Source organism: Aphelocoma coerulescens, chromosome 1 (assembly GCF_041296385.1).
Source record: "Aphelocoma coerulescens isolate FSJ_1873_10779 chromosome 1, UR_Acoe_1.0, whole genome shotgun sequence".
NCBI classification, from domain to species: Eukaryota; Metazoa; Chordata; class Aves; order Passeriformes; family Corvidae; genus Aphelocoma; species Aphelocoma coerulescens.
This window is the reverse complement of record NC_091013.1, coordinates 35,210,145-35,236,382: the sequence shown is the minus strand read 5'-3', so window position 1 is coordinate 35,236,382 and position 26,238 is coordinate 35,210,145. Positions and strand designations below refer to the sequence as shown.

General features: G+C 40.3%; 1 protein-coding gene across 2 annotated transcripts in view; it reads left to right on the top strand.

The window, feature by feature from the left end:
• Positions 1–24,478, top strand: part of P2RY8 (P2Y receptor family member 8) — a 34,440-nt gene extending 9,962 nt beyond the window's left edge. For both annotated transcript variants that reach the window (XM_069029265.1, XM_069029259.1), the window contains one exon: positions 20,322–24,478. In XM_069029265.1, the coding sequence (XP_068885366.1) occupies positions 20,390–21,463 (1,074 nt within the window). In that variant the 5' untranslated portion in view covers positions 20,322–20,389 and the 3' untranslated portion in view covers positions 21,464–24,478. The remainder of the gene's footprint in view (positions 1–20,321) is intronic.
• The last annotated feature ends 1,760 nt before the right edge of the window (positions 24,479–26,238 follow it).

Below are 26,238 nucleotides of genomic sequence, written 5' to 3'. Positions count from 1 at the left end.
GCGTGGACATTAATGTCTCAATGCTCATCTCCTCCTCCAGAGAAATGTGCTGTAGAGACTTGTGGGGGTTTATTTCCTTTTTTGAGATCTGAGCCAAAGCTTAAGTCTCTTGATGTGTAGCCATCAAAGGCATTGAAGATAATAAATAACTCACAGTAGTGCTGGTAAATAAACATCTTGCAGACTGTTGCTCACTGCCTTATTGTTTCATGCACAGTGTTAAATGGGATTATATAGAAGCAGAAAGTTAAGTTTGCAGCAATTAAACTTCTAAATAGCTCTGAACATTGAGATTAAATGTTTTCAATTTTGTATATTTATTTTATATTTATTTTATTCACATTTATTTCACTTATTAAATTAACTAGTCCTAAACCATCCCTAATCTAAATCCTTTCCACAACCACTCACATTGGTGAGAAATTATGCCATAAATTTTGGCAAAGCCCTACATACAGACAGTTGCAAATTACAACACTTTTTTGAATATAGCTGCAAGGCATTGACTTAAGCATTAATTTTTTTTATATGTTGGGGCTACAAAGATTGCATTGCTGCTGAATCACTACTGTCAATAATGAAAAATGAAAAGAGTATTGCCCCAGTGGAGAAACAGCCAAATATGATACAACTTTTAAAAGCCAGCCGAGCATTCTCAGATCAGAATTACAGAGTATGTAAACGTTCTTTTCAAATCAGTTTGTGTTTTTATTTTTTACACTGACAGTCCAGCTGTCCTTTGTGGCAAACCCCACAAAGGGTTTTAATGTGCCTGCTCTGTTTTATATACTTTTGACCCACTTGATCTCAAATTAAATAGCTAGATAGAAAAAATGGTTCTACCCTACACTGGAAGGGTTTAGAAACCAACCTCTCTTCTCCTTATTAGAAATAATCCCTTCAACTTCATGTTTCGGTCTGGGTGGGTGAGAAAACTGTGCTTGTTTTTTTGGCTAAGAAGTGTAGTGTTCCAATTTCTGAAGTTCTTGTTGCATTTTCCACTAGTTATGAACACCCACAACCCCAGGAATAACAACAAAACCTGCTTAGTTTGGGGCTCTTCTGTGTTGTTTATACACCATTTTAAATGTTATCAAGTCTTTCTTAACTCTTTTCTTTGCTTAAAAGCAGATTGTTTCAACCACTACTTCCTTATTTCTCCTCCCTTCCTCTTAACTCTTTAATAGAGAATCTCTACTTGTGCTTTTCTTTTTCAAGTACAGTCTATGAATAAGCAGATCTGTGCATCTTCCCAACCAACTGGGAGTATGAAAGCCAAGCTATCTTTAGGGTAGATTTTCATCAGAACAGCAAGATAGAGTTGAAGAGTTGACAACATTTTGCAAGGAGTGGGGGAGAGGTGGTGTCAGGCTCTTACCACTGAGAATCTTATAGTCTTCTCATTCATCCTTCTAACAGAGTTTTCTTTTGACAGCCTGCATCACAGAAAGCATTGTATTGTCACCACACAACATTGAAAATGACCTGATCATCTGTTGCTTTCCTCAAACCCTGTCCTTCAGTGATGCACCCACATACCCACAGATAGGAGTTAGTCATGCCAGCAATGACAGGATGTCACAAGAGATAGCTGAGGTCTCGTGCTGGGACAAGAAAGTGTGTGTAAGCTCCTCCATGTATGTCCTGTGAGCCTCGTTCTGTTAAAAAAACATTGTATTGGTGCTACTCTGAGGCCAACCTGAGGCATGTTGTAGCTCCATGAGCACAGCTTTCATCCTCACTGGAGTCCTTTTCTCTGGTCTGGCTTCCTAGGTATTTCCCTGTGTAATTGCCCCCCTTGGCAGGAAAAAGTAGTCAGTGTAAGTACAGGATCTTTATACTGTTCTTCTCCCATTCCAGACAGGAAGGGGAATATGTAAAGGGTCTTAGCAAGACATAGAGCAAGTAGATACCTAGATCCCTGTAGGCTGAAGCTCGTCACCATGACACCATCCGCCTAAACAATCCAGGAAATCAGGAATGTTTATTCAACAAGAAAGAGCCCTACTTCACCCCTGATTGGGGGGGGGGGGGGGGGGGAAGATACATGAACTTTCAGCCAGGTGATTTGCAGTGAAGGCATCACACCCACCTGCCAAACTCACCCTCACACACTTCCACAAGTACCTTATATCTGCCTGGGAGAATGGTGCAAAAAATGTGGAGTTGGGCCAGGTAGCTTTTCTACGCTGAATGTCTTCCCTAGTCTGCTGGGACAGGATATCTGTTCTCAAGGAGTTTAGCAAGACATTTTATCTCCATGATCTCAAAGACTGACTGAGTGACAATACATTATGGAGACCTGCCAGGGTTGTTGACCTAGAGAAAAGCAATTGGGACTGCTATAAAAGCAGTAAAGGCAAGTATTGTTATTTGACTGCCACTGGTTCTTACAACAGAGGATGAAGACCATCCATCCAGGGTGGGACTGTGCTCACCAATGAATGATTTAGCTAGGAGCACAGGAGATTCTTCTGCAAAAGGGGCATAAACCCAGAAGGCAGAGCAAATCAATTGTGCATTTGTGACTCACATCATATGCCTAGCATCAGGCCTCTGCATGTTCATATGCCTGACCTACTTGCTGGGATCCACTCCAACCCTACACTGAAGGAGAAAATCTTCATCACAGGTGGAATTTCCAGTTTCTGACCTTTATGCTACCACTGAAAAAGGCTTTAGGAGCCTAAATACTCTTTTGTTGTCATTAAGTGCTGAAATTCAAGACTGAGGTCTTCAGTTGCTCAGCTTCTGCGAAAGGTGCCATTATCAAAATTATGAACCCCAGTCACTAAGTCCTCAGAAGCCCATATATACTAATACCCAGCTCAGGCTGAAGGCCTGAAATAAACCACAGTTGTGGAGTGGGGGGAATTCTGTTCCTTGAGCTGCATCAGCTGGAGGACCCAGTACACCATAAATAGCCAAAACACTTATTGGAGACTTACTGGAGTACATCCTGTGTGGGATACAGCCAGAAGCAAGGCGTCAATGCCATGTGCCCTTCAATTCTGTGGATACTTAGGGCACTCCCTTCAGACTATGGATGTTTAGCTGGCCTGATTGGAACCAAGCATTCTTGCAGAAATGGATTGACCATAATGTTATTTACCTACAACTTGTCTTTACTCCTGCCACTGAATTTGTTTCAGTTTGCCTGGTACCACTGGGATATAAATTCCATGGGTGAGAGAAACAAACTGTAGTGTTTGTTTAGCACTTGAGAGGAGAAGACATCCAAAATGCAGCTCCTACTTAAATGTAATTTATATATTTTAGAGGAAGTAACAAATAGAAAGTCTTATTGCTTGGTGACACATGTAGATTTAAATCTCATCACTCTGAAGAGAGAAATAAATTCTAATCTCCCACATCCTCACTGTGTGATATTAAGGAAGTGGGAATAGTATTCTTGTTGCTGGTTTGGATACTTCTGGGTTTTATGAGATAAGATGGATGCAAACATCTCACCGCAGCAGAAATTTCAGTGGTAATACATGGTTGTATCTAGAGGTCTCCTTGAAACCCTCCACAAAGTGCCAAAAAGCTGAAGCTTTCTCAGAGACTGAGGTGTTTCTGTCTAGCTTTCTTGCTGCTCAGTGTCCTGGTTTTCTGTATCTCATGGTAAAAGGCCTAATTGTGAGCTGATGAGGTGGGGACATCTCAGATGGGGCCACGGAGACTCCTGGGCAGGTAGAAACTTATGTTTCTACAACCTGAGGCAGAGTAGGTGTAGATGGCGGTGCACTGGGCTCTCTCTGTGGATTTATATTCTGTATTAACTCCTCTAGGTACTTGCTGCTCTCCTTTTTTTTTTTTTTTTTTTTTTTTGGGTGATTGAGCAAATCTAACCACAATCTCTTTTTACACCCAGTTTCTAAAGAAAGTCTTTTACCTGGTTTTCAGCTGAACTGTGTCTTCACTAGTGACAAGAACAAGATATCAGAAATCCAGTATACAAAATAATACAGTGATTCTGTAATATGAGGTATTCAATCATTTGAGAGCCAGAAAACCTTATTGTACCTTGCAGTTTGTGGGTATTTTTACTCTTGGGATATTATTACATTATTATAATTCATCAGAAAAAGAAATCCACTACCTCTAAAGAAAGACTTTTTTTAATTTTGATAATGAATTCAGGAAGTCTCATTATTTGGATAACATCAGTTAAAGTACAAGGAAGTGCTCAATTTCAAAAGCCACTTAAAATGTTCTCCTTATAACTCTTGTAGTATTTCCAAAGACACTAATATTCCTTGAACCATCAGCAGCAAGGTAACTGAGTTGTGCAAAAATATTAGTATTATTTAAAGAAAAAATTCTATCAGAGTTGGAAACTGACTTTTCAGAAGGCATCGAGCAAGTGAAAGAGAAAGCACTGCAATTGAAGATGTTCTGCTTATCATCCTCAAGAACACACCTACAGTCTTGTCAACTCTTGTCAATCCAGTCAACCCTCAGAAGCGACCTGATTCTTAATCATCTACCTCTTGTAATTGCAAGGTGGCTTTTTCACAAAGAGATACAAAGAAGTCATTAACATTTTCATCTCCTTATTGACATGACTCTCTGCAGGAGTGATAATGAGGAATCTCTTTGTGACTGTTGTCTTCAGTCCACTTCATCCCAGCAGTTTGGAAGTGCCCTTGGAGTGCCAGATCCTTTTACACAGGCATGTTCAATAATGTGGCTCCTTACTCTGATCTAGAAAGTCATATTGCTTTGGATGCAGTGCCATTGTGGGGAGGCCACTGACATACTGGTCAAAGTATTGTTGTTACATTCTCATTGACAGTTTTTGCAGCAGGAGACAAGTTTGCATTTGCTTTTGCTTTTGCAGAAGGGTGCAGGGAAACTAGTCAGGAATGCCACTACTATGGACTGACTCCTAAAATATTTGGATGTCTAATTCCTTTTGAGGGCTTAAGCCAAAATTAGCATATTTTCCAAATATTGTTTTGCATCAGGTGTGTAAAGAAATGAGAAAAAAACCAGCAAAACCTACTATTAATACAAACAGCAATGGCAATGAGTTGGCATGTGATGCAGCCTAAAAAAAGGAGACTGGTATAAGCACATGTTCAGACTAAAATGAACTGTCTTGTGATTAGTATGACCATTTCAAAATATTTCCTGTTGTGATTGTATAATCTTTAAAAAGAAAGGATAGGTTTGAGCTGGTGAATTGCTAGGTGTCTTCTCTTTCTACTGGTCTTGGTGAAAAAAAAGGGATAGATTTATTTTGCATTAAAGAAACAGGTAAACAAAACTAAATGAAAAGCCTTGAGGGTTTTGTGTAGGTTAGTTTACATCATGCTGTAACAGAATGCTCTAAAAACTATCAGCCCACGCAGTACAAACACAAGTAACTTTTACATGTAATTTGTAGTACATCTGAGAAGCATCTAAAGAGATGGTGTGGGAGTGGAGGGAGGGCTGAACGGAAGAAACTGCTTTTGAAAGTTGTTTTTTTGTGTGTGCAATTTTTTTTAAAGAGTTTCAGAGAATTGAAAGAGGAACCTACACTGAGCAGCTAGGCCTAACTTGTAAAAAACTTTCCCCACATCATGTGGTGAAACATATTTTATCGCTGCACTCTTATCTTTAGTATGTTGGCACTATGGTTTGTTCACCTGCATGGATAGATGGATGGGGCTAGAAGGGATTGTGAGAATTTATTTTGCCTTTCCAGACTCTTTTATGAAAATGTAATGTACAACCTTTATTAAACCACAATCCTCAAGAAAATTTATTTATTTTAAATCTTAAAACTCTCCTTTCCTTTTCTTTCTTTCTCTCTCTCTGTATATTTGTATGATGATAAGACAATGTAAGACAGAAATACACAGAGAAGAAGAAAGGAAACAAAATTTGCTCTCCTGAAATGTACATTGCCTTTAGGTTTTTATAAAAGTCTTTCTGAGATGTTAAAATTAAAAGGACTCAGGCCTGTTTCCTTCAGTTCCCTGAAAGAGCTTCGAAACACTGGCATTTTCCATCATTTGCTTGCCAAACCACATTAAACCTCACCGCAGGCTGTAGTGCTCAGTGACTGTCACAAGCACGGGTGACTTCATCTCACATGCCCCACCAGGCCTCTCCACTGCCAAGCTGATGCCACACGCAGATGCTGGCTGGACACCATGTGCACGTGCAGAAAGTGTGCCCAGGTTCCAGGGCATTTCAGCAGGGCTGGGGAGGGCATAGTCTTGGCAGCTCTTGGTGGGAAAACCCCGAGATGGCTGCAAGCCCCTGAACTTCTCATGAGCAAGCACAGCCAATGAGTCCCGAAACAGAGCTGGGAACTAAGTAATAGTGAAAAATAGATAACCTCCACTATTCTCAGAAAGAGAAGTGAGAAAGTAGTTGGTGCTGATCTTCCTTCACCATGAGCTGGGGAGCAGGCTGCACTTTCAAAAGCACCATCCTGTCTCTACTCCCAGGTAGCTGAGGGCATCCTTGGGGTTTCAGAAGAGAAGGAGGCTGCTGTGGTGGCTGGGATCACATCTCAGCCACTGCCAAAGCATCAGGTGTCTGCCAGCAAAGGAGCTTCCAGAGGCAATTCTCCTTCATGATCTACGGCACTACAAGACACTGAAAAACAGAACCAAAACCTTTTGATAGGGAACTCCTCATGAGAGCCCAAGTTTCAAGCTTGCCTTTTGCTAACAAGTTTCAATTAAGCAGTTGAAGTTGTAGAAATTTATTTGCAATAGTCAATAGGTCAAAGCTCTTTGTTGTCTCAGTCAGGAAGGAGACCCCAGGTCAGTGCTCCTGCTGCTGTGGAGACTCAGGGTGACAGAGGCCTGAGCTGAGAGCTGCTAATTCTCATCTTGTGAGGAGCTCCCCGCTGGACCTTGAACAGCTGGCTTCCACAAGGAATCACACTTGATGTGCCTGAAGACACACATCACACCACAGTACATTTTCCTAGTTTGATTAGGGGTACTTGAAAGGCTTTATTTCCATATTGTTTGGTGCTGATTTTTCTATCCCAAGAACACTGCTGCCACATTTACCATCCTCGTTATGTGATTGATGATGCAGTCCTCCAGTCACAGCCTTCAGCCCACGAATATTCTGTTGTGTGTTGATGCAGCTGAATTGTTTACTGGATGTGACACAAAGCTCCCAGTAATACAACAGTACCGATCGTCCAATTGCATGGCCTGTTTTGGCAGGGCTGTAGCAGTGTGTGCCTTGGCCATACCATTCCTAACAATCACTTTCTTTCATCAGACTCCTCAGATGCCTAAATTAGGTCAGATTCCCAGCTGAAAACCAGGGCAATCAGCCTCAGCATTTTTACACTTTTGATTTAACTGGTTTTTTTATGTGTCTGGGTTTTTTTGTGGCTCACTGTTTTGTATGATGTGCTTTACATACGTCACATGTAGAAACTGTTTGTCTGGTTCCTTCTTGGGCTTTATTAACACCTTCTCCTGTCCTTTTTACTAAGACTGCAGGGAATTTAATAACATTCCCACCACTAAATACGTGTCATCCTGAACTATACGCTTTTCTGTGACAGTTGGCTCTCTCTAATTTTTAGTTTAAAAACCATAACCTTAATTTTTAGTAACAGAAACCTTGCCCTATTTTAGTTTAGGTCAAACCATATTTTTCTGATGGCACCATCTGCACTAAACATTTCTTTTATTCTTAAGTGCACCTATACCATTTTTCTATGCATCTGTTGTCAAGTTACACACTGAAACTACAGGAATGTGGTAATATTTCAGACCACACCACTTAGAGATCTCTAGGGCTCCTAGCAGCCCAAATTTTGTCTCCAAAGAACTGTCTCCCACTGCTCTACTGTTATACATATCTTATTGGAGCATAACTGTACCAGTCATCAAAATTGCCTTAGAGCAGCCTAGCTCACAACCTGTTTCTAGGGGTGTTCCCCAGGGGTCAGTACTGCGTACAATCTTGTTCAATTTATTCATCCATGAGCTGGATGAAGGGACAGACTGTGCAGCCTCAGCAAGTTTGATGGTGATACAGAACTGGGAGGAGTGGCTGATATACCAGGGTGCTGTACTGTCAGTCTGCAAGACCTGGACAGGCTGGACTGATGGACAGAGAGGAACCTAATGAAGTTTAACAAAGGCAGATGCAGGGTCCTGCACCTGGGGAGGAATCAACACATGCACAAGCACAGGCTGGGGGCTGATCTGCTGGGGAGCAGCTCTGTGGAGAAGGACCTGGATGCCCTGATGGACAACAAATTGTCCATGAGCCATCAGTGTGTCCTTGGGGCCAAGAAGGCCGATGGTACCCTGGGGTGCCTTAGGAAAAGCATTGCCAGCAGGTCGAGGGAGGTGATCCTGCCCTTCTCATCTGCCCTGGTGAGGTGCAACTGGGGTGCTGTGTTCACATGCAGACAACTCATGGCAGAGACAAAGAAGGGTGTAAGGAGGTAATACATTGATTGCAGTATAGTATGTCCCATGGTATAATAATGAAGATACACTTTCTCACATGGTAACCAGGAGCTGGTTTGCAAAACTTCATCCAAGAGGGGTATGCAACCTCCTTTGCTTGTATGAGTGCAATCAAATACACAGAGTGACTGATGAGATATGGATCCACACCTCTGCTTTCATTGCAAGAACGTGTTTGTTTCCCCATATGCTTAAAGATAGCAGATCACAAGATATATGTAATAGAAGTGATTATGAGATACAGAGTGTTGGCAAATGGAATACACAAAACTAGCTCTAGTAAGTTGGGGCTAAATGCCAAGGTCATAAAAATTATAATTAAGACACTAACTTTTAGTGCACAGTTAATAAATAACACCCTTTAAAGCCCAGTGTATTCAGCAGCACTTCTTCTCAAGACAGAAAGATTCCAATAATGATTTGCGTAACAGCCAAAATAAAGACATCTCAAGACATTTTGCTAGCAATAAAGAGGAACTCAAGTAATGCCAGTAAGAAGCTGTTCTAATGGATTTTGGAGACTCACTCCCCCACAAAAAACAGCTGCAGAACATGTTTGACTTCTGACATTACTTCATAGGTAGCGTTCATTATAATAATGTATTGGCATATATCTGACTATAGTGAGGGCACTTACATACTTCTCCAAGCAGAAAGAGTATCTTAGACAAGGATAGAATCCAATTTCTCTCTTATTTTCACATTTAAGTTATTTAAGTGCAGAGAGGACTGGAGAGGAAGACCAAACCCTGAATACCATGGCACTTGCAGTCAGCTTCAGCTGAAAAGCTGAACTTTGACTTGCTGTCTCACCTTCACTCAAGGATATTGAGAGGAATGAAGCAGATGTGGTTTCAGGGTGCTATTCCTGTTGTATCTCTTTGTATTAGTGTGACAGCTCAAGTAGTCACAAAGAAACTGGATTAAAGGTGAAGCTTTTCTTAGAAATATTTTCCCTTTTTTCCCCTTTTTATAATCTCTACTTCTTGTATATTACCAGTCATACCTCTAACTGGTATCACATTGCCAAGCTGAGGAGAAGTCAAGAAAAACATGTTAAGTGGTAGGTCAGGGAGAAAGTAATAATACTGTTGGCTCCTTGCTCCTCCTTTCTGTGCATATACGACACTGCTTTTAAAAGTAGGTCATATATGCTCCTGTAGGCTGCTGTTTCTGAGGTTCCCGATACCTGTGCACTGTGCCTTTGGGTAGATGAGCTCTGCACTGTTCAGGCACTTGTGAATCCATACTGTGTCCTGTGCCAGCCACAACCAGCACAGCTGCAGTTATTGATGCTCAGCTTAAGCTGTGAGCTTTTGCAGAGAAGCCAATTTTCAGTCCTTTCAGCAGGTGAACAAAGTGAGTTTGCACAAGCTTGGAAACAATGATCTTGCTCCTACCTATGGAACATAGAGCTCCAAGGTGCTGTGCATACAACACACAGAGCTGCCTCAGACTTCACTGTGAGCTGCATGAATACCAGACTTACAGGTCTGCTCCTAAGATAAAAGTATCCTGGTCATGCCACTGGGCCTCCATAGATTATATGATCATAATCAAAAGGCAGAATCAGCCATGGTACCCCATGATGTAGCTTAAATACTACTGAATGTTGATGGCAATGTTGAAAAAATGAAGAAACTTTTTCTAGCAGAGAACCACAACCACTTGTACGTGACCATATACGTGAGCAACTGAACATCACTCCGGAAAAATACAGCTCAGACATAGCTCAGTAGTACAATTCAGGGTTCACATTCTGAGCAGTAAAAGAAACTGGCAAAAGAAAGACCTATGACTGTGCAAGATTTCTCATGGAGATGACCTGAGGTGAGCTCTAACCACCAGTCCCTTCCGGCCAAGCTGGAAAGGAAGCATAGTCTAAAGTGCTGGGAAATGAGCTCACGTTTCCCACTGCCTTGGATCGCAAACATTGCTGCCTCCTAGTCCTTTGACAGCCCAGGCCCACCTCTCCTCCTGAAATATATGCAGTCACCTATTTTCAGTGGGAATTGACAAGAGGTACAGGCGAATGGCTGAACGCAATATCAGTTCCAGTCATACCAAAGTGCCTCCAGCAGCCCATTTTTGGGTCAAAGCCTTCCAGTAAGAGGTACAGTTTGACAGGAAGCGAGGCTCATTCTTTCTGTATATCTTACTCCTCTTGCCCTTTCAGGAGCACAGAATAAGATATGCAAGAAAGCTGCACAGTGCACATCAGTTTAGCTCCTACAGAGCCCCTGGTCTCGTATTTTTCAGCCAAGACTGTTTTCACTAGTGCTGAGGTGAGAATTACTCCAAACTGACATGAGAGTCAGGAGAATGCCTAGGCTGCAGGAGTTCACTGCCAGAACATTGCAGAAGGCACCTGGGGAGAGAGCAGAGTGGTCAGTCTAGTATGTGGCCTGCCAGTAAGGGCTAAATGATATGTGCTGAGCAAGGACTACAGCAGGACCAGAAGAAGACAAAATAATTTTTATTCTGAGTCCTTATGATCACGTAAAACTGACTGTAGGTTTCAACACACAGGTGGAAGAAGATGGATACAGGTAAAACAATTCATTTGATCCTATTCTGTTCCAATTCATTTTCACACAGAAGCTGACCTGGTCATTTAAAAGTACCAGCTGAGTGATTCAAGTGTGAAAGGGGTCAATTATGTTTTAGTGAACTAGTCTAGATTTTGACAGAATCTAGGCAATTATGGGTCTCCAGGAAATTGGGATCTGAATCAACAGGATGTTTAAAACAGGCTGGAATCAGCTTCAAACACCTGCATTTACTGTGGAAGTGACTATGTTTGCAAATATTGCAGTCACTGGAGATCCACCCAGCGAAGTAAACACTTTCCAACTCAACCTAAAATAGATACTTAGATTTCTATGAATGATAAATCCATAGCTGTAGCAAAGACCAGGCAGGAAAGCCCACCTATACCCAAATCCTGCCACTTAGTACTACTGCTGTGGAAAGAGTTTTGCATTTTCATATAGATCTTACTTAATAGGAGGAACAATAATTCATCCTGTAATTTTACAAGTCATCAGTTGTTATGGATCCAGCACAGGCTTTTTGAGACACATCTATTTATCTAGGAGGTAGAAAGATGTTTTGAATGTACTGAGACCAACTAGTGGAAGCAGTGGAAGAAGGCCCATCTAAAGACAGCTTACATGCTCAACCAAGTTATTTGATACATCCCTAAAAATATTGCTTCCAATTTCTGGCCCCAGTACATTATATGGATGTTAGAATTGCTCTACATTTTTTGCTCAAAATATTTCCCAAATACCACACCAAATTATCCTTTCAGGTATACCTGCAAAACTTGGTGGCCTGTCCTGTGTATGAGCTCCATCATAAGCTGAATCGACCAGCAGCTACAGACCTTCATATCCTTAGTGCAAGTATGAGAAAAAACAACATCTGAGGTTCTTTCCTTTTTTTTTCTTCTTCCTTTTATTTTTTTTTTTTTAATCTCTAAAGATAATCTTCAAGAGCACACAGGCAACTCTACCTCAATCCCTTTGTGGACTGAACAGGAGAGGAAACACTTGCAGAGAGCTTCACAGAAACGAGAGATGAAAAGATAGAAAGTACAGATTTCAAATAGAATATATATATACACATATGCTTATACATGTGTATATTTATATATATTTGCTTGCTGTAAAATGCCAGTTGGACCATACAGATTCAGTGTAAGACCACCAAGTTTCTGAAGATTGAGGAATTCTCTCTTAGGAATCTGTCATATTGCCTACCACAAATGCCTTGTGACAATAAACTATTAAATTCTTTTCCTGGAATTTGAGGTCAGAAGGGAAATGATCAACTACACTTTTCCTCTGACTCTCACAACAGCTATGTGAGGCAATTACTTGTAGAGGGAAGTAGTTACTGACCAGAAGTCATTCTCTGTCAATCCTGGATACAGATAGTATTTAAAAATTTAAAGTTATAAAGGAAATCAGTTCATGTGTTATTTAAATTTCAATTAGATCAGGTATTTCTGTGGTCAAAGTTCTATAAAAACATGTCTCTTCACCATCTTGCCAGAAGTCAAGGCCAAGGTACCTGCAGGAGGGCCCTCTGGCACAGGATAACTCCACACTATGCAGGATGTCTGCCAGAGTAGTTAAAAGGAGGTTTACAAGCTGGCTGTTCATGGCCATGCACCATCTGACAAACACTGCAGTCCATTTAAGTGAAGGTTCCCTGCCAGGAATCAGCAGTTTCAGGAACTGCTTGCATGGCTCTTCCTCCCTGTGCAAGACATCATTGTTTCACCTAGAGGCAAGTTACCTTGTGCTGTTGGGAAATACGAGTACGTATAGGGGCAGTGATCACAGAGGACTCTGTGTCCTATAGAACGAATTCCTGAGCTCTTATGTTGAACTCTTCTGTTGCCTTAGCTTTGCTAATCTCGTTTAAAATATCAGTCTTCAAAAAATTGAGCTTAAAAAGTCTGCTTATGTAGGAAAGACCAACATATATGTTATATTCTAGCAATTAGCCCCTACACTGGAACCTCTTTAAATCCCATTTAAGATGCTTACTCTGGCTGAAATTTAAACCAGCCTAAAAAATCTATCAGTAGAGTTACACAGCTTGGGTTTCAACTGACCTAAGGTTTTGCTCATAGCATTTTTATAAGCTGACTTGCACACTGATAAAGAAAACTGCAAACTGCTTTATTTTGTAATCTAACTAGCACTTGAACTGTAAAATCATACTTTAGATGCTGAGAGTTGTCAATACTGGCCCACAGACTTACTATTTCCAAGAACCTGACTACTGCAGAAATAAACTTTTAAAGACCACATTGATGAGTTTCGCTCTGAACTGGCTTATTGACACAGATGACAGTGGCTGTGTTTATGCAAATCATACCTAAATTAGGGTGAATGTTGCTAACACCAGCACAGAATCCTGACTTTGCTGATTTATAGTTAGAAAAGGTGAAGATTCAAGTGAACTAAAATTCAACTATCAGCAAAACTGCATAGTCCAGGACAGATACAGGAAATCTGAAAGTAGATTTGTACAGTTAATTTTACTACTTAGGTAGTTCTGAAGATTCAGTGCAGTATTTGCTTGTGGAGTTTCTTTGCCTTTCATCTGTATATTTAAAATTCACAGTAAGAATTTTCTGGTTCAATCTTGGAAACTGCCTGCTTGCACTCTGTCAGGCTGGAGAACAGAAGCACTCCCTAGTAGGCAGAAATGACAGCATTATTTTTCTTCACTTTTGAATAAAGTGTTTTTTCTCTACAGTGATACAGCTAACATGCTCTAACAGGTGGAGGTATGCACCCCTCCACTACATGAAAGCTGGTAATGCTCCTATATTTTCCTGCTGAAAAAATAGAGGGGTTTTTACCTCTCAATGTGAAACCCTTGTGGAGAGAAGACACTCTTGTCTTACCTTGCCCTGACTGTTTGAGGTCAGAGCTATAACCACCATAGGGTTTGCTTTGTCTGGGTGTACTGAGATAAAGACTGACATTTGTCTCTGAAAGAGTTTTTGATTAATATAATGATTATAGTGTAACTTTTTCATTGTAAAAAATATGCCAACTTTTGCAGTGAAGGTATACATATGGTTTACTTATGTCCTTTATCTGAGTCATCTATGGCATGGAAGGCCAGGAATATCAGAGCTGGTTGGATGCTCTCAGTTTTGTTTTGTTTTGGTTTTTTTGCTCGGTAATACTTGCACACACAAGCTCACAGAGGTTAGAAGTGTCATTTCCCAAATGTATTTCTTCTTAAAAGAAGGTAAGCTACAACACCGAATAATGCCTGTGTGATAACATAACTACAGGCTTGGCAACAGTTTCTGACCTTTGTAATAATGATACTCAGAACAAAACCATAGGAAAACAATTGGCTAGATGAACAAGAAAGCCCAAATACAAAGAAATTTCTTAAAAGACTTAGGTTCACATCTTCACTAAGTGAACCAAGATCTTGGCTTTTAGAGATGTAGAGATGTAACCCTGCAAGCTAAAATTTGCATGAAAGTTTATTGCAAGTGTGAGAAAGAACCATCAAGACAAAACTTGCAGCCTCTTTCGGTAAGGCCCACGTTCAGTTTAGGAAACATTCAATCGGGGATGAACTCATTTACATTCCTCAGTTTGGTGAACTTGAACATTTGCAGAAGTGTTTCTCTGAATCGCATGAATGATGCTTTAGGAACTGTACTTGAGAAGTGTTACAAAAGGGCACTTTTTCTTCTTGTTCCTCATATTAAAACCCCTTACTCTGTCTAAATATCAAAGTGTTTGTCACTTTTCCCACAGCTCAAGATTACTGACTCTTGGCTCCTTGCCTTCCTGACTCCTTCTTCTCCTCATACTCAGTCTACAATAGAAATTAAGCATTTGTTTTATGTGCTTTTACTCACTTCACTCATCTCAGTAGTAATTCAGACAGTCCAGGAGGGGTTGAAAACCCAGCAGGAGCTCTGTACTGAGAATCCGTAAGTTTTCTCCAGTTTTATCTACAGTTAGGTAGACATAAACTATCTTAATCCTTTAGCTCTTGTTACTGCTTTGTAATAGTATTAAACTGAGTAAGTAAAAAAAACCAATAAAAATATTCTAAAAAGCAGTCTTTTAAGAAAAAACAAAATACATTCTTCAGCTACACTTGGATTGATGAAAAACAATTAATAGGATTTTTCTAAGTGCTTACAATAAAATCTGTGCTTTCACTTTGCTTCATTCTGAATCTATTTGTAATTGAGTTGAAATAGCATTTCAGCTTATTTTTCCTGTAATCTGAAGCATGCTATCCTACGCTCTTCAGTTAGAAGGGTGTCTTTCTAAAAGCGTAACAATATCAAAGAGTTTATTCCATAAGAACTTTTTTCCCTATGCAATAGTGCTTTGACAGGTAGTGAACCAAAAATTATGAAACACAATAGATTTTGAAAGGCTTTCTGCTGCATGATATATTTTGAGATTTATTTTTCCATCTCAAATCACAAAACAGATCTCAAAAGTTTTTATAAATTGGCAATTCCCATTTTAACTTTGTTCATGGGCTTTTCAGTCTTTTTCACAGGTGCACTTGACATTGACAACAGGAAGATAATAGATGTAAGAGAGAAAACACATCAGTTTAATTTAGCAGTTCTCTAAAAATAGAGACATCTCTACAGTTACCCTTCCATCGCAAAGAAATAACATAGATATCTTGTGATTTTTTACTGTTTGATTTTTAGTACACCCTTTAATGTTTTATTTACCATCTTTTGTCAATTGAAGGGAAAGAAATCACTATTCCTGTCAGAAAAGTGTTAAGCAACTATCACCTTAGCTTATGGTTACAGCTTGGATGAAAATCTGATGCCACTGAATTTCCAACTGAGTTTTCTGTGCCGAGTGCCATGAGCCAGTGAGTACAGAGTAGTGAAAAAATCCTACATAGATTTAGTGAGTATTACTCCAGAGGTTGTTTAGTACTTAATATGAGACTAATATACATCCATCCACTAAATATTTCAGAAATAAGGCAAGCAGAATAGCTTAACGTTTCTCCTTCTATGTCAGAAGCTTGAGGACTGATGTAAATGTTAATAACACTGGATCATGTCACTTGAAGAATCCTTATTGAGTTTTTGTTTCAGTCTATCTTTATGTCCATTGGTCTGTCATATTTTAAATATAGCTCTCCCAAAAACAAAGCAAAACCATGTATTTCCAACAGGGAAATTTATGTAACAGAACTATATTTTTACAGATTATGCATATGAAACCATATCTTACGGTGGATGTTTTAAAATCCATGCAAGCTTCACTGATTCAAATTGTGTTTGAAACCTGAAATTGAAAGGAAACAACTCATAAAAAGTAAGAGAACTCTAACTCTAAACCTCTAAAGAGAGCTTCTTTTCTCTCTTGATGTATTACATTTTCAAATTAAACCACACGAGATAGACAGAGATTGTGGGTGCAGTGAGGGAAGGACACAAAATTAACCTGAACAAGATGAAAATGTAAACACAGCATTGACTAAACCCCAATAGATGCAGCAATGGGAGCAGTAAAGTACATTGAAATGGTACATTGTGGTTCCAGCAGCTTAACCTGGTGTCGTGGTTTCACCCCAGCCAGCAGCCAAGCCCCACACAGTTGCTTGCTCAGCCCCTACTAGGCAGGATTGGGGAGAGATTGAAAGGGTAAAAGGAAGACAACTTGTGGGTTGAGACAAAGACAATTTAAAAGGGAAAGCAAAAGCCGTGCACACAAGCAAAGCAGAACAAGGAATGAATTTGCTGTTTCCCATGGGTTGACAGGTGTTCAGCCATCTCCAGGAAAGCAGGGTCCCATCACATGAAAGGGTTACTTGGGAAGACAAACACCATCACTCCAAATGGTCCCCCCTTCCTCCTTCTTCCGTCTACTTTATATACTGGTAATGATCTTGTATAGTATGGAATATCCCTTTGGTCAGTTTGGGTCACCTGTCTGTCTGTGTCTCCTCTCACTCTCTCATGTACCCCCAAATTTCTTGCCAGCATGGCACTACAAAAAGCAGTGTGGTGGCTCTGTGTAAGCCCTGCTCAGCAATAACAAAAATATCTCTCTATTGTCAACTCTGTGTTCAGCAAAAATCCAAAACATAGTCTCATATCAGCCACTGTGAAGAAAATTATCCCAGCCAAACCCCACACTGCTAGACATTTAAAAAGCAAATTATTACAAGTAAGTGTGAATCAGAGCAGAAATTTCATCTAGTCCAGGCTTTCCTGACAAGAAATTACGGCTTAGAGCCTGAGAGAACCTGGCAAAAGGAAAGACAAAATTGTAAGGAGGATTTTCTGTACTCCACATTTCCCCGAGGGACTAACTGACCTCAAGAATGGCATGTGACATCAGTCTTGTGTGCTTTGCATGCCCCCTTCTCCCCTGCAGAAGACTCTAAAGGAACCACCACAGCATTCTTCTTTTGCTCATTGTGATGGACATCTTTATTACTGAAAACCATGTCAAGGAGACCTGGGTAGGTCTTTTTGGAGAACTCTTGTAGGCACATAACCACAAAGTCTGGTGTCCTTCAACTTCAATTCAAGAGGTGCCTACATCTGGAGGTACTTATGTTTTACTGACAGTAGCGTTCCACGAGTGCATAAAATTTGCCTTTAGCCAGGCCACGAATGCTGACACTGCTTTGCATTCAGCAGTACCTATGAGTGCATTTTTTATCTCCTTCTTATCAAGATGTACTCTCAGAAAAAGCAAGTACAGAAGAAAATACATTTGAGATTAACACAAACTAAAATGTAAGACATATTAGATAGCTTTATGACCAGTGCGACAGATTTAATGGAAATTTTCACCTATACTCCTACCTCCCCAAGTACCTGTAATTTCTATAGGAGTAGTATCTAGGGGCCTGTGACAGCAAATACCTTTCACTTGCAAAGGTATGTTATTAGAGCTCTGTGAATACTCTGATATAGACAACAATTTTCTGTTTGTTTTGAGAAGTACTGAGTTGTTAGGCACAAAGGGGTGCTACTTGAGAAGGATTTTTGAGGCAACAGACTTAATGAATAAGTATTTGCTATGGTAAGATACAGACAGATGAGTTGAAATAGAAAGCATTAAGGCTTTTTCCCCAAGAGTTATGTGACAGTGAGAGCTTTTTCAAGTTAGCCTGAAAAATGAAGAATTAGTTTAATTCTTGATATAGCTCCCCTGAGAAGAACTGAATTTCATTTGCAACAGATTTGGCTCAAAGTGCTTTTTGCAATTGTGCCCATTTGATGATCACTTCAGTACTTCGCTCTGTGTCATGTTCATGATATATGTACATCTCTGACATCTTTGCAATTCCTATTTTCTTTTTCCTTTTTCTAGGCTTCCAATAACTCAGCTGGAAGCAACATTAGTCAATAACACTTTCTTGATACTGACTCTCAGCACTTCTGAATATTTTTAGCTGACATTTGAAGTACTATGTCACAAGATCAGATCAAGAAAGAACCTCAATAAGCCCCCACTGAGCAGCTTGCTGCTGTAGCTGTACCTTTTTCTGGATTTGCACTTGGGTTTTTCTGAGTTGATTATCTCTTTACTGCACTGCAGCCTCCAGTAGAGACTTCACATTTGCCAGGTCTCAGGAACCACCAATGGTTCAGAAAGTTTTTCAGTAAAAGCCTCTCTCAGAAAGCACAGTGTTTGGCAGAATAGTTATTTCCAGCTATAGAGTTTCCCAGCACCAGGGGCTGGGCTCTTTGAGGGACTGACCAGCTACACTGCTCATGGTCTATGACCACACAAATTAAAGGTCTTTTTCAACAAGATATGATGTAAAGTGACACCAACTGACACCTCTGTTTTTTAATCTAACCTCCTACAGCAGGGCTGTCTTGCAACAAGACCCTTGGAATGAACAGTGCAAGTGATGGGAGGTCACAAGTGGGAGTGTGCCTGAACCCACTCTCTGCCTGGTATTAAACAGCAGAGATGTGCCCACAGTTATCGTCTGACTTGGCCTGGCACCTCTTCAGCCCTTACTGCAACTCTTCACAGAACCTACTGCAGATCTCTCCTTTGCCTTTCTGGGCATTCGTTGCCATTTCTTCACTTTTTCAACACTACTTTTGTGAAACTGCCTCTCTGTACTTGCAGCTTAACGAAAGCAATGTAGCACACACGAAAGCTACACATGTAGCACATTGAGGCGTGGGTTCTTTCCTGCAGCTGCTGAATGCTACTACGCTGCTTGAAATAAATAGGCTAAACCATGAGCTATTGCATCTGCCAAGAAAGATCTGTGTAAACCAGACAGTGAAAGCATGGGTCTGCTTTGCAGACTGCAAAACTGAAACTAATTTTGCAGAATTACAGATGATGCAAATAAGACAGCTGCAAACAGAACGTTTTTAAATAACTTACATTTTGCAGAAACTGAAGCTCAATAGTTTTTCTTCTTGGTAGAAGGAAGCTTCTCCAGCCTGTAAACCAGTCCAGGCAACTGCAATCTGTCCCTGGTTCTCATGGTTTCTTTCCTTATATTGTTTATATTATAAATATAGCAAGAGTCACTGCATGCATGTTCTCCTTTCCCTAAGCTGAAAACAAATGAAAAAAATTTTTAATCCAGCCCTTACTTGAAATGGATCACTCTTTAGTTGTGGGGGGGGAAGGTCAGAAGATATTGTGCACTACAGAAACCAAGGTCATGACATCTAGAGTAGATACGATGGATTTAGCTCATGAAGAATCTATGGACTAGTGACCACATGCAGACATCAACTGAATTTCAACTTGTGATATGTGATTTTCTTTATGTTACAGTAAAATAGGAGGTGTGATAATGAATAGACTGCAGAGCAGTCTGGATAGGAGGGATTGATGGGCCAAGGTCAATGGTGTGAGGTTCAATAAGGCAAAATGCCAAGTCCTGCACTTGGGTCACAAGAACCCCAAGCAGTACTACAGGTTTGGGGCAGAGTGGCTGGGAAGCTGCCCAGTGAAAAAGAACCTGGGGGTGCTGGTTAACAGCAATCAGTGCTATGATTTAATTGACATGTGCTGTTTGCTCAAAGGCTGGACTCCATGATCTTGGAGGTCTTTTCCAACCTTAATAATTCTATGATTCTAAGTATCAGAAAACCATTCAGCAGGGGAAAGGTAGCTGTTCCGAGATAGGAAGAAGTGAGACTGGTAAAATATTATGATGATTTGGAGGGAGGCAAGAATTTTCAGAAAGTAATTTTAATGGATTCAGTGCATTCAGAGACAATCTGTCAAACTAAAGAATTTTTGTTAGTTGATTAATAGAGGACTTATGTTCTTAATTTCTGTTTTGACATTTTGTTTTTCTCACTTGACATTTCTCCTCTAGGTTTTCAAGCCAAGTTTTCATGATACGATCCAGCTGGCTTACAGGGATCAACAACCCACTTGTGAATAATGGTTAAAAACGAATCCCACCTGGACATTTTGACGCTGGCAATGCTCCAGAATAAAACTGTCTCCATCACCCTCCCAGTTGTGTATACAGTGGTGGCTCTAATCAGCATCCCTGGCAACTTGTTCTCCCTTTGGGTGCTCTGCAGTCACATCAAACCGAAAACACCTTCTGTTATCTTCATGATCAACTTAAGCATCACAGACCTTATGCTGGCCTGCTGTTTTCCCTTCCAGATTATTTATCACATCCAAAACAATGACTGGACATTTGGCAAGACTCTTTGCAGCCTTGTGACAGTGATGTTCTACTCCAACATGTATTCTTCCATACTGACCATGACCTTTATCAGCATGGAGCGGTACATGGGTGTGGTACACCCCTTGAAGCTGATCAAGTGGAGAAGAAAAAGGTATGCCTTGGCTGCCTGCCTAGCTATGTGGATTTCCTTGCTACTAGCCTTCTACCCACTAGAAACTACAGATCTGACCTATGAAGTGAAAGAATTAGGGATTATAACCTGTTTTGATGTCCTAAAATGGGATATGCTGCCCACCTTTGCAGCTTGGGTAGCCTTTCTCCTCACTTTATTCATTTTGCTCTTCCTGATCCCTTTTATTGTAACAGTTGGATGCTACATTGGTATCATTAGGAAGCTAATTCAGACATCAAGCAGATATGGTAATAGGCAGAAGACTAGATCCATATACCTGGCAACAATTGTCCTTCTGGTGTTCATCACTTGCTTCGCCCCCAATAACTTCATCCTACTTGCACATATGATCAGCCGCCTATTTTACAACAGCAGTTTGTACCCTGCCTACAAGCTCACCTTGTGCCTCAGTTGCCTCAACAACTGCATAGACCCCTTCATTTATTATTTTGCATCAAAAGAATTTTACCAGAAATTCATGCAATTGTTTTGCCCTACGGTGCTGCTCAGCGACAGCTTGGAAAACAGAAGGGAAAGTTTATTCTCTGGCAGGACCATGTCAGTCAGATCAATGTCAAGTGGACCTATGGATGGGTTAGAGGGAGTAAAGGTCAATTTGCAAAGGCAGGAAAGTGTTTTTTAGCTTTAGATATTCCCAGAAGAAAGACACCTGTGAAACTCATGAGTAGACACAGATGACATTTCCTTTTGAATGGCCATGCTCAAAATACCTTGCTCCAGTGACAGAACTCAAGCTATACTTAAATTGCACTTCAGCATTTTCTGATTAGAAATGGAAGTCCTAAAGGAACTGAGTTTATTCAAGAAGGCACTGAAGCAAATCCAACAGGGTTAGCCTGGAAATAGCCTTGCTGCATAAGACCAAGGGATAGGTTTAGAACAAAAGTTACTCTCAGGTTGTATGATAGTTAACCAAAGACTTATGACTCTCAGTGAATGTGAAATACTACTGTACATGAATTAGAGCATACACCAAAGCTGGTTTGGGAGTTGTTTTTCTAAGAAATGTGCTAATCTTTGGGGGTTTTTTTACTATATTTCTTTCTCTCTTGTTGTATTTCTATAAAAGAAAGAATAAAAGTAGCATGGCATTTACCATTAATGCATAATGCACAGCCACTGTGAATTCACCACAATACTCACCCAACTGCTTATCAGAGTCAAACACTGACACTTGAAAAGGTTAGGTTGACTCATATTATTTATTTCAATTCTATACAGCAAAACATCTCATGCAATGAAAGGAAAGCTACAACTAACAACGTTTGCAAATACTTCTGCATTTTTTGAAGTTATTAATTTCTCAGGACTGTGGTGAGCATCTTTTTTTAAGGAAACAGACTTTCCCACATTAACCTGTTACAGTACCAATGCTGCTTGTATGTGGTTAGTATCAAGTGGACATTTTCACCAATTCACTGTTGGTTATGCATAGAAGAACCATCCCCTCAGCAGACTTTAGCTTTACACAGTGCCTGGGGAGTGAGCTTTCCTTCCTTACAGAGATGGTTTGGATTATAAACCAGATTTTCAGCTGGATAAATGAAAATTCAACCACAGACTGGAGAGTGATTCTGTGCCAGCAGAAACCAGCTGAAAACTTTTCATGATGGCCAGGTGTCAGAAACTGACTTCTTTCAGGCAGGCAAAAAGAAAGAAGAAAAGAAAGAAAATAAGACTTGAGAATGGGAGCTGTACCAAACATCCTGAAAAAAAGCTATGGCAGGTAGATTGAGCAGTCGCGTATTTGGAACCCTTCTCTGAAATATCTTTCTACAGCTTGTTTGCATATTCCACGCCATGTGTAATTCTTTTCACCTCTCAACAAATGCCTGTGTGCTTGGAAAGAGAAGTGCTACAGAAGTTGTACTGGGAATAGACAAAAGCAAAGCTTTTCTTGTAGTACTTACAGCTCTTTACCTACATTTGACCTTCATGGACAGAGGAGAGCCACAAACCACCTGAGAACACCGGGCAAGTTCCCCTCACAAGCAAGGCAAAGCTATACCATATTTTGCTGTGCTGCAACTCCATCCAACACTGAGGAGGAAGCTGTCTGCAGCATTGTGGATAGTTGGTTCAGACATCACATGCTGCAATGATTCCTGAGCTCCTGTGCCTAAGTAATAGGCAACAGCCAAGGCCCTTAAAATCTGCCATTTTTCTTTGGGTATCTCATGATTAAAATATAATTTTCCACCACTAATTACCATGACTTTCTTCACAATAGAGGGTGGAAAACCACAACATGCACAGTGAGATATTTGAATGTCCTATCTTCTGCTAAAGTATTGTCAGTTTTTTGGAGCAGAATAAATGTGAGTGGACCTAGGACTACCGTTTACAAGGCAACGTGAACATTCAATGCTTCGTGGCATTTCACAGTGTTAGTTTTAATTGATCTGCACATTTTCTGTGTACAAGGCCAACCTTAGTGATATGTAACCCACCTAAACTCTCCCACCAATTTGCCTGGAAGCTACCTTTCACTATTCACTTTCACATGATTCCAGCTTTCTCACTATCACAATAGTTTAGTTGCTTTCTGCATTTTGTTGTGGCAGAATTTTTTTTGAAGTTTCTACTGAAATCTCTCTCATTTCTCTTTTTTTAACATGGAAATATTTTTACATTGAAAGCCTTTTTTTGTCCTACATCTAATGCAGACTTTGTTTTATCTTGAACATGGTCCTCAAGTGCATAGTCCCTCCTAAATTATGCTGCAAAGTGCCTGAACTGTAACTGACACAAAATAGAGCCAAAGGGGCAGAAACCTTGCACTTTGGACATCAACTGCTATATTTAAAAAAATAGTTAATTGTTCCTTTTTCAGGAGAAAAAAGATGCTCACAGCTGACTGAAAATATTCCCTCCAGCCTCATGCAGCTCTTCATAACCCTTCATCTCTCTTCTGACAATGTTTAGAAAGGAACAGGAAGGATGCCTCATTCAAGTACACTTCATGCCATTTCACTAACTAGCCTCTAGTTAGCTCAGATTCCTCTTAGGGTCAGTAGCATTGCTCCTTGAGAAAGGAATATAAAAATGAACCCAGCAACAGCAATCCTTCGAGTCTGATGGTGTATACTGTGAAGCCTTGGAGAATTTTTATTAGAAAGATGAGAAAAAATTATTATTAAAAGTGGCCCATCATACTGTTCTTTAATCCTGGAAATATATTCTTCTGGGACATCATAAGAATAATGACTTCTACCCTCCCTGATCAGTGGGTGTGAGTTGACATCCATATATATAAACATATAAATATATACACATATATGTACATTGCAATTTGTGAGGTTATTGAGAAATTCATGTCCAAACTACCCTCAGTTTGGGGAATATGAGCCCTGGGCAGCTTGCTTACTTGTAAGCATTACTGTGTAGCTAATGTAATTTTATTGAAAAGACAAGATATAAAGGCTTCTGTTTATTTTTGGGGTTGGGAGGGGAGTTTGTGTTTTGTTTTGTTTTTTAATTAACGTATAGAAATTTAATCTATAAATGCGCTTGAACTTTTTTGTACATATAATGATAATAATTAAAAAAACAGAAAAAAGAACATGATTTAAGATTCATTCCCTCGTTTTTACCTGCCATGTGTGAAAAACTTCCAAACATAGAAGAGGGCAGGGAAATCAAGTAACGAAATAAAATTAGACTGTTTCTAATTGTTATTGTGGGGTATTTTTCAGGTTTTTTCACGTTTGTTTATATATATATTAGAAGTTCACATATAGCCCCTTCACATAAATTTTAAAAGTATCAATACTTTAATGAGATGTTGGCTAACTTGAATCCTTCTCCTTGCCCAATAGGTGCACCAATACAATTTTTAAATTTCTATGCATTTCTGAAGTAGCCTAGCCCTCAGAGCCTGTCCCACGCCCAGCCTGGAGCCTGTCCCACCCCTCCCTGGAGGAGGGCCTTGGAGGAAACTGGGAAGGGACAGTCAGAATCAGTAGTCATGGAATCAAAGAATCATAGAATATCTCAAGTTGGAAGGGACCCACAAGGATTATTGAGTCCAACTCCCGGCCCTGCACAGCACCATCTCCAACAGTCACATCACGTACCTGAGAGCATTGTCCAAACACTTCTTGAACTCTGTCAGGCTGATGCTGTGATCACTTCCCTGGGGAGCTGTTCCAGTGCCCAACCACCCTCCGAGTGAAGAATATTTTCCTAATACCCAACCTAAACCTCCCCTGACACAACTTCAGGCCAATCCCTTGGGTCCTATTCTTGGTCATCAGAGAGATCAGTGCCTGCTCCTCTTCCCCTCACAAGGAAGTTGGAACTGCAATGAGGTCTCCCCTCAGTCTTCTCCAGGCTGAAGAGACCAAGTGATCTCAGCTACTCCTCATACAGCTTCCCCTCTACACCCTTCAACATCTTTGTAGCCCTCCTCTGGATATTCTCTAAGAACTTTGTGTCTCTCTTATATTGTGGCACCCAGGACACAAGGTAAGGCCACACCAGCACAGAGAAAAGCAGGACAATCACCTCCCTCAACCGACTGGCGACGCTGTGCTGTCATAAATGTTCCCTAGACCAACTATATTCCATTTTGGTTCCGTGTCTGTTTGGCTACATATATGCTGATACATGAGAGGGACAGAGATTATCCTGAAGTTAACTCATCATTTTTTGCAGTTCAAAGTGTTTAAAATAACATGAGGTCTACATTGATACCCACAAGGGTGTTGTTTCTCTAAGGTGACAGTTAGGGTATATGCTGCATACCCAAAGGTGGGAAGGATAGCACGAACATTTGTGTGTGAAATTCAGTTTTGGTGAGTGTGAAATAATGCACACAGGGAAATCCAGTCAGAGCTTTGTATAAAATGATGTTGCTTGTCAGAGACCACTATGAATCATAATCCATAATTCCATTCATCAGATCAGCATCATAGAAATCCATGGCTCACCCACACCTGGTTTACTCTGTGCACTTCTGGCCTCTGTCGCAGATAGGACCAACAAGGACTGGAAAAGATCGAGGCAAGAGCATATGGTATGATCTAAGATATTAATTTAAAATCTTAGAAGTAAAATAGTTTAAGACTCTTCATCTCAGAAAAGAGACGGTATAAGGTAGGTAGGAAAGAGACCTACAAAATCCTCAGTGAAGTACAACAGCTGACTTGGATGAGTTACACTGCCTTTGCCCAAGCAACACTTGGTGAACAACATATTAAGCTAATGAAATCTCAGCTTAAATCCAGAAAAAGTTAGTATCTCTTCTTACAACACATAGTATAATTAAAAAACACTTTGCCAAGAATGTTGTGGATGCACATAGTACACCATCCCAGAGGGACTGGAAAAGAACATGAAAAAGAAATCCACTGTAGGTTACTAAACAGGCAAACCACCACACGCCCAGGAAAACCC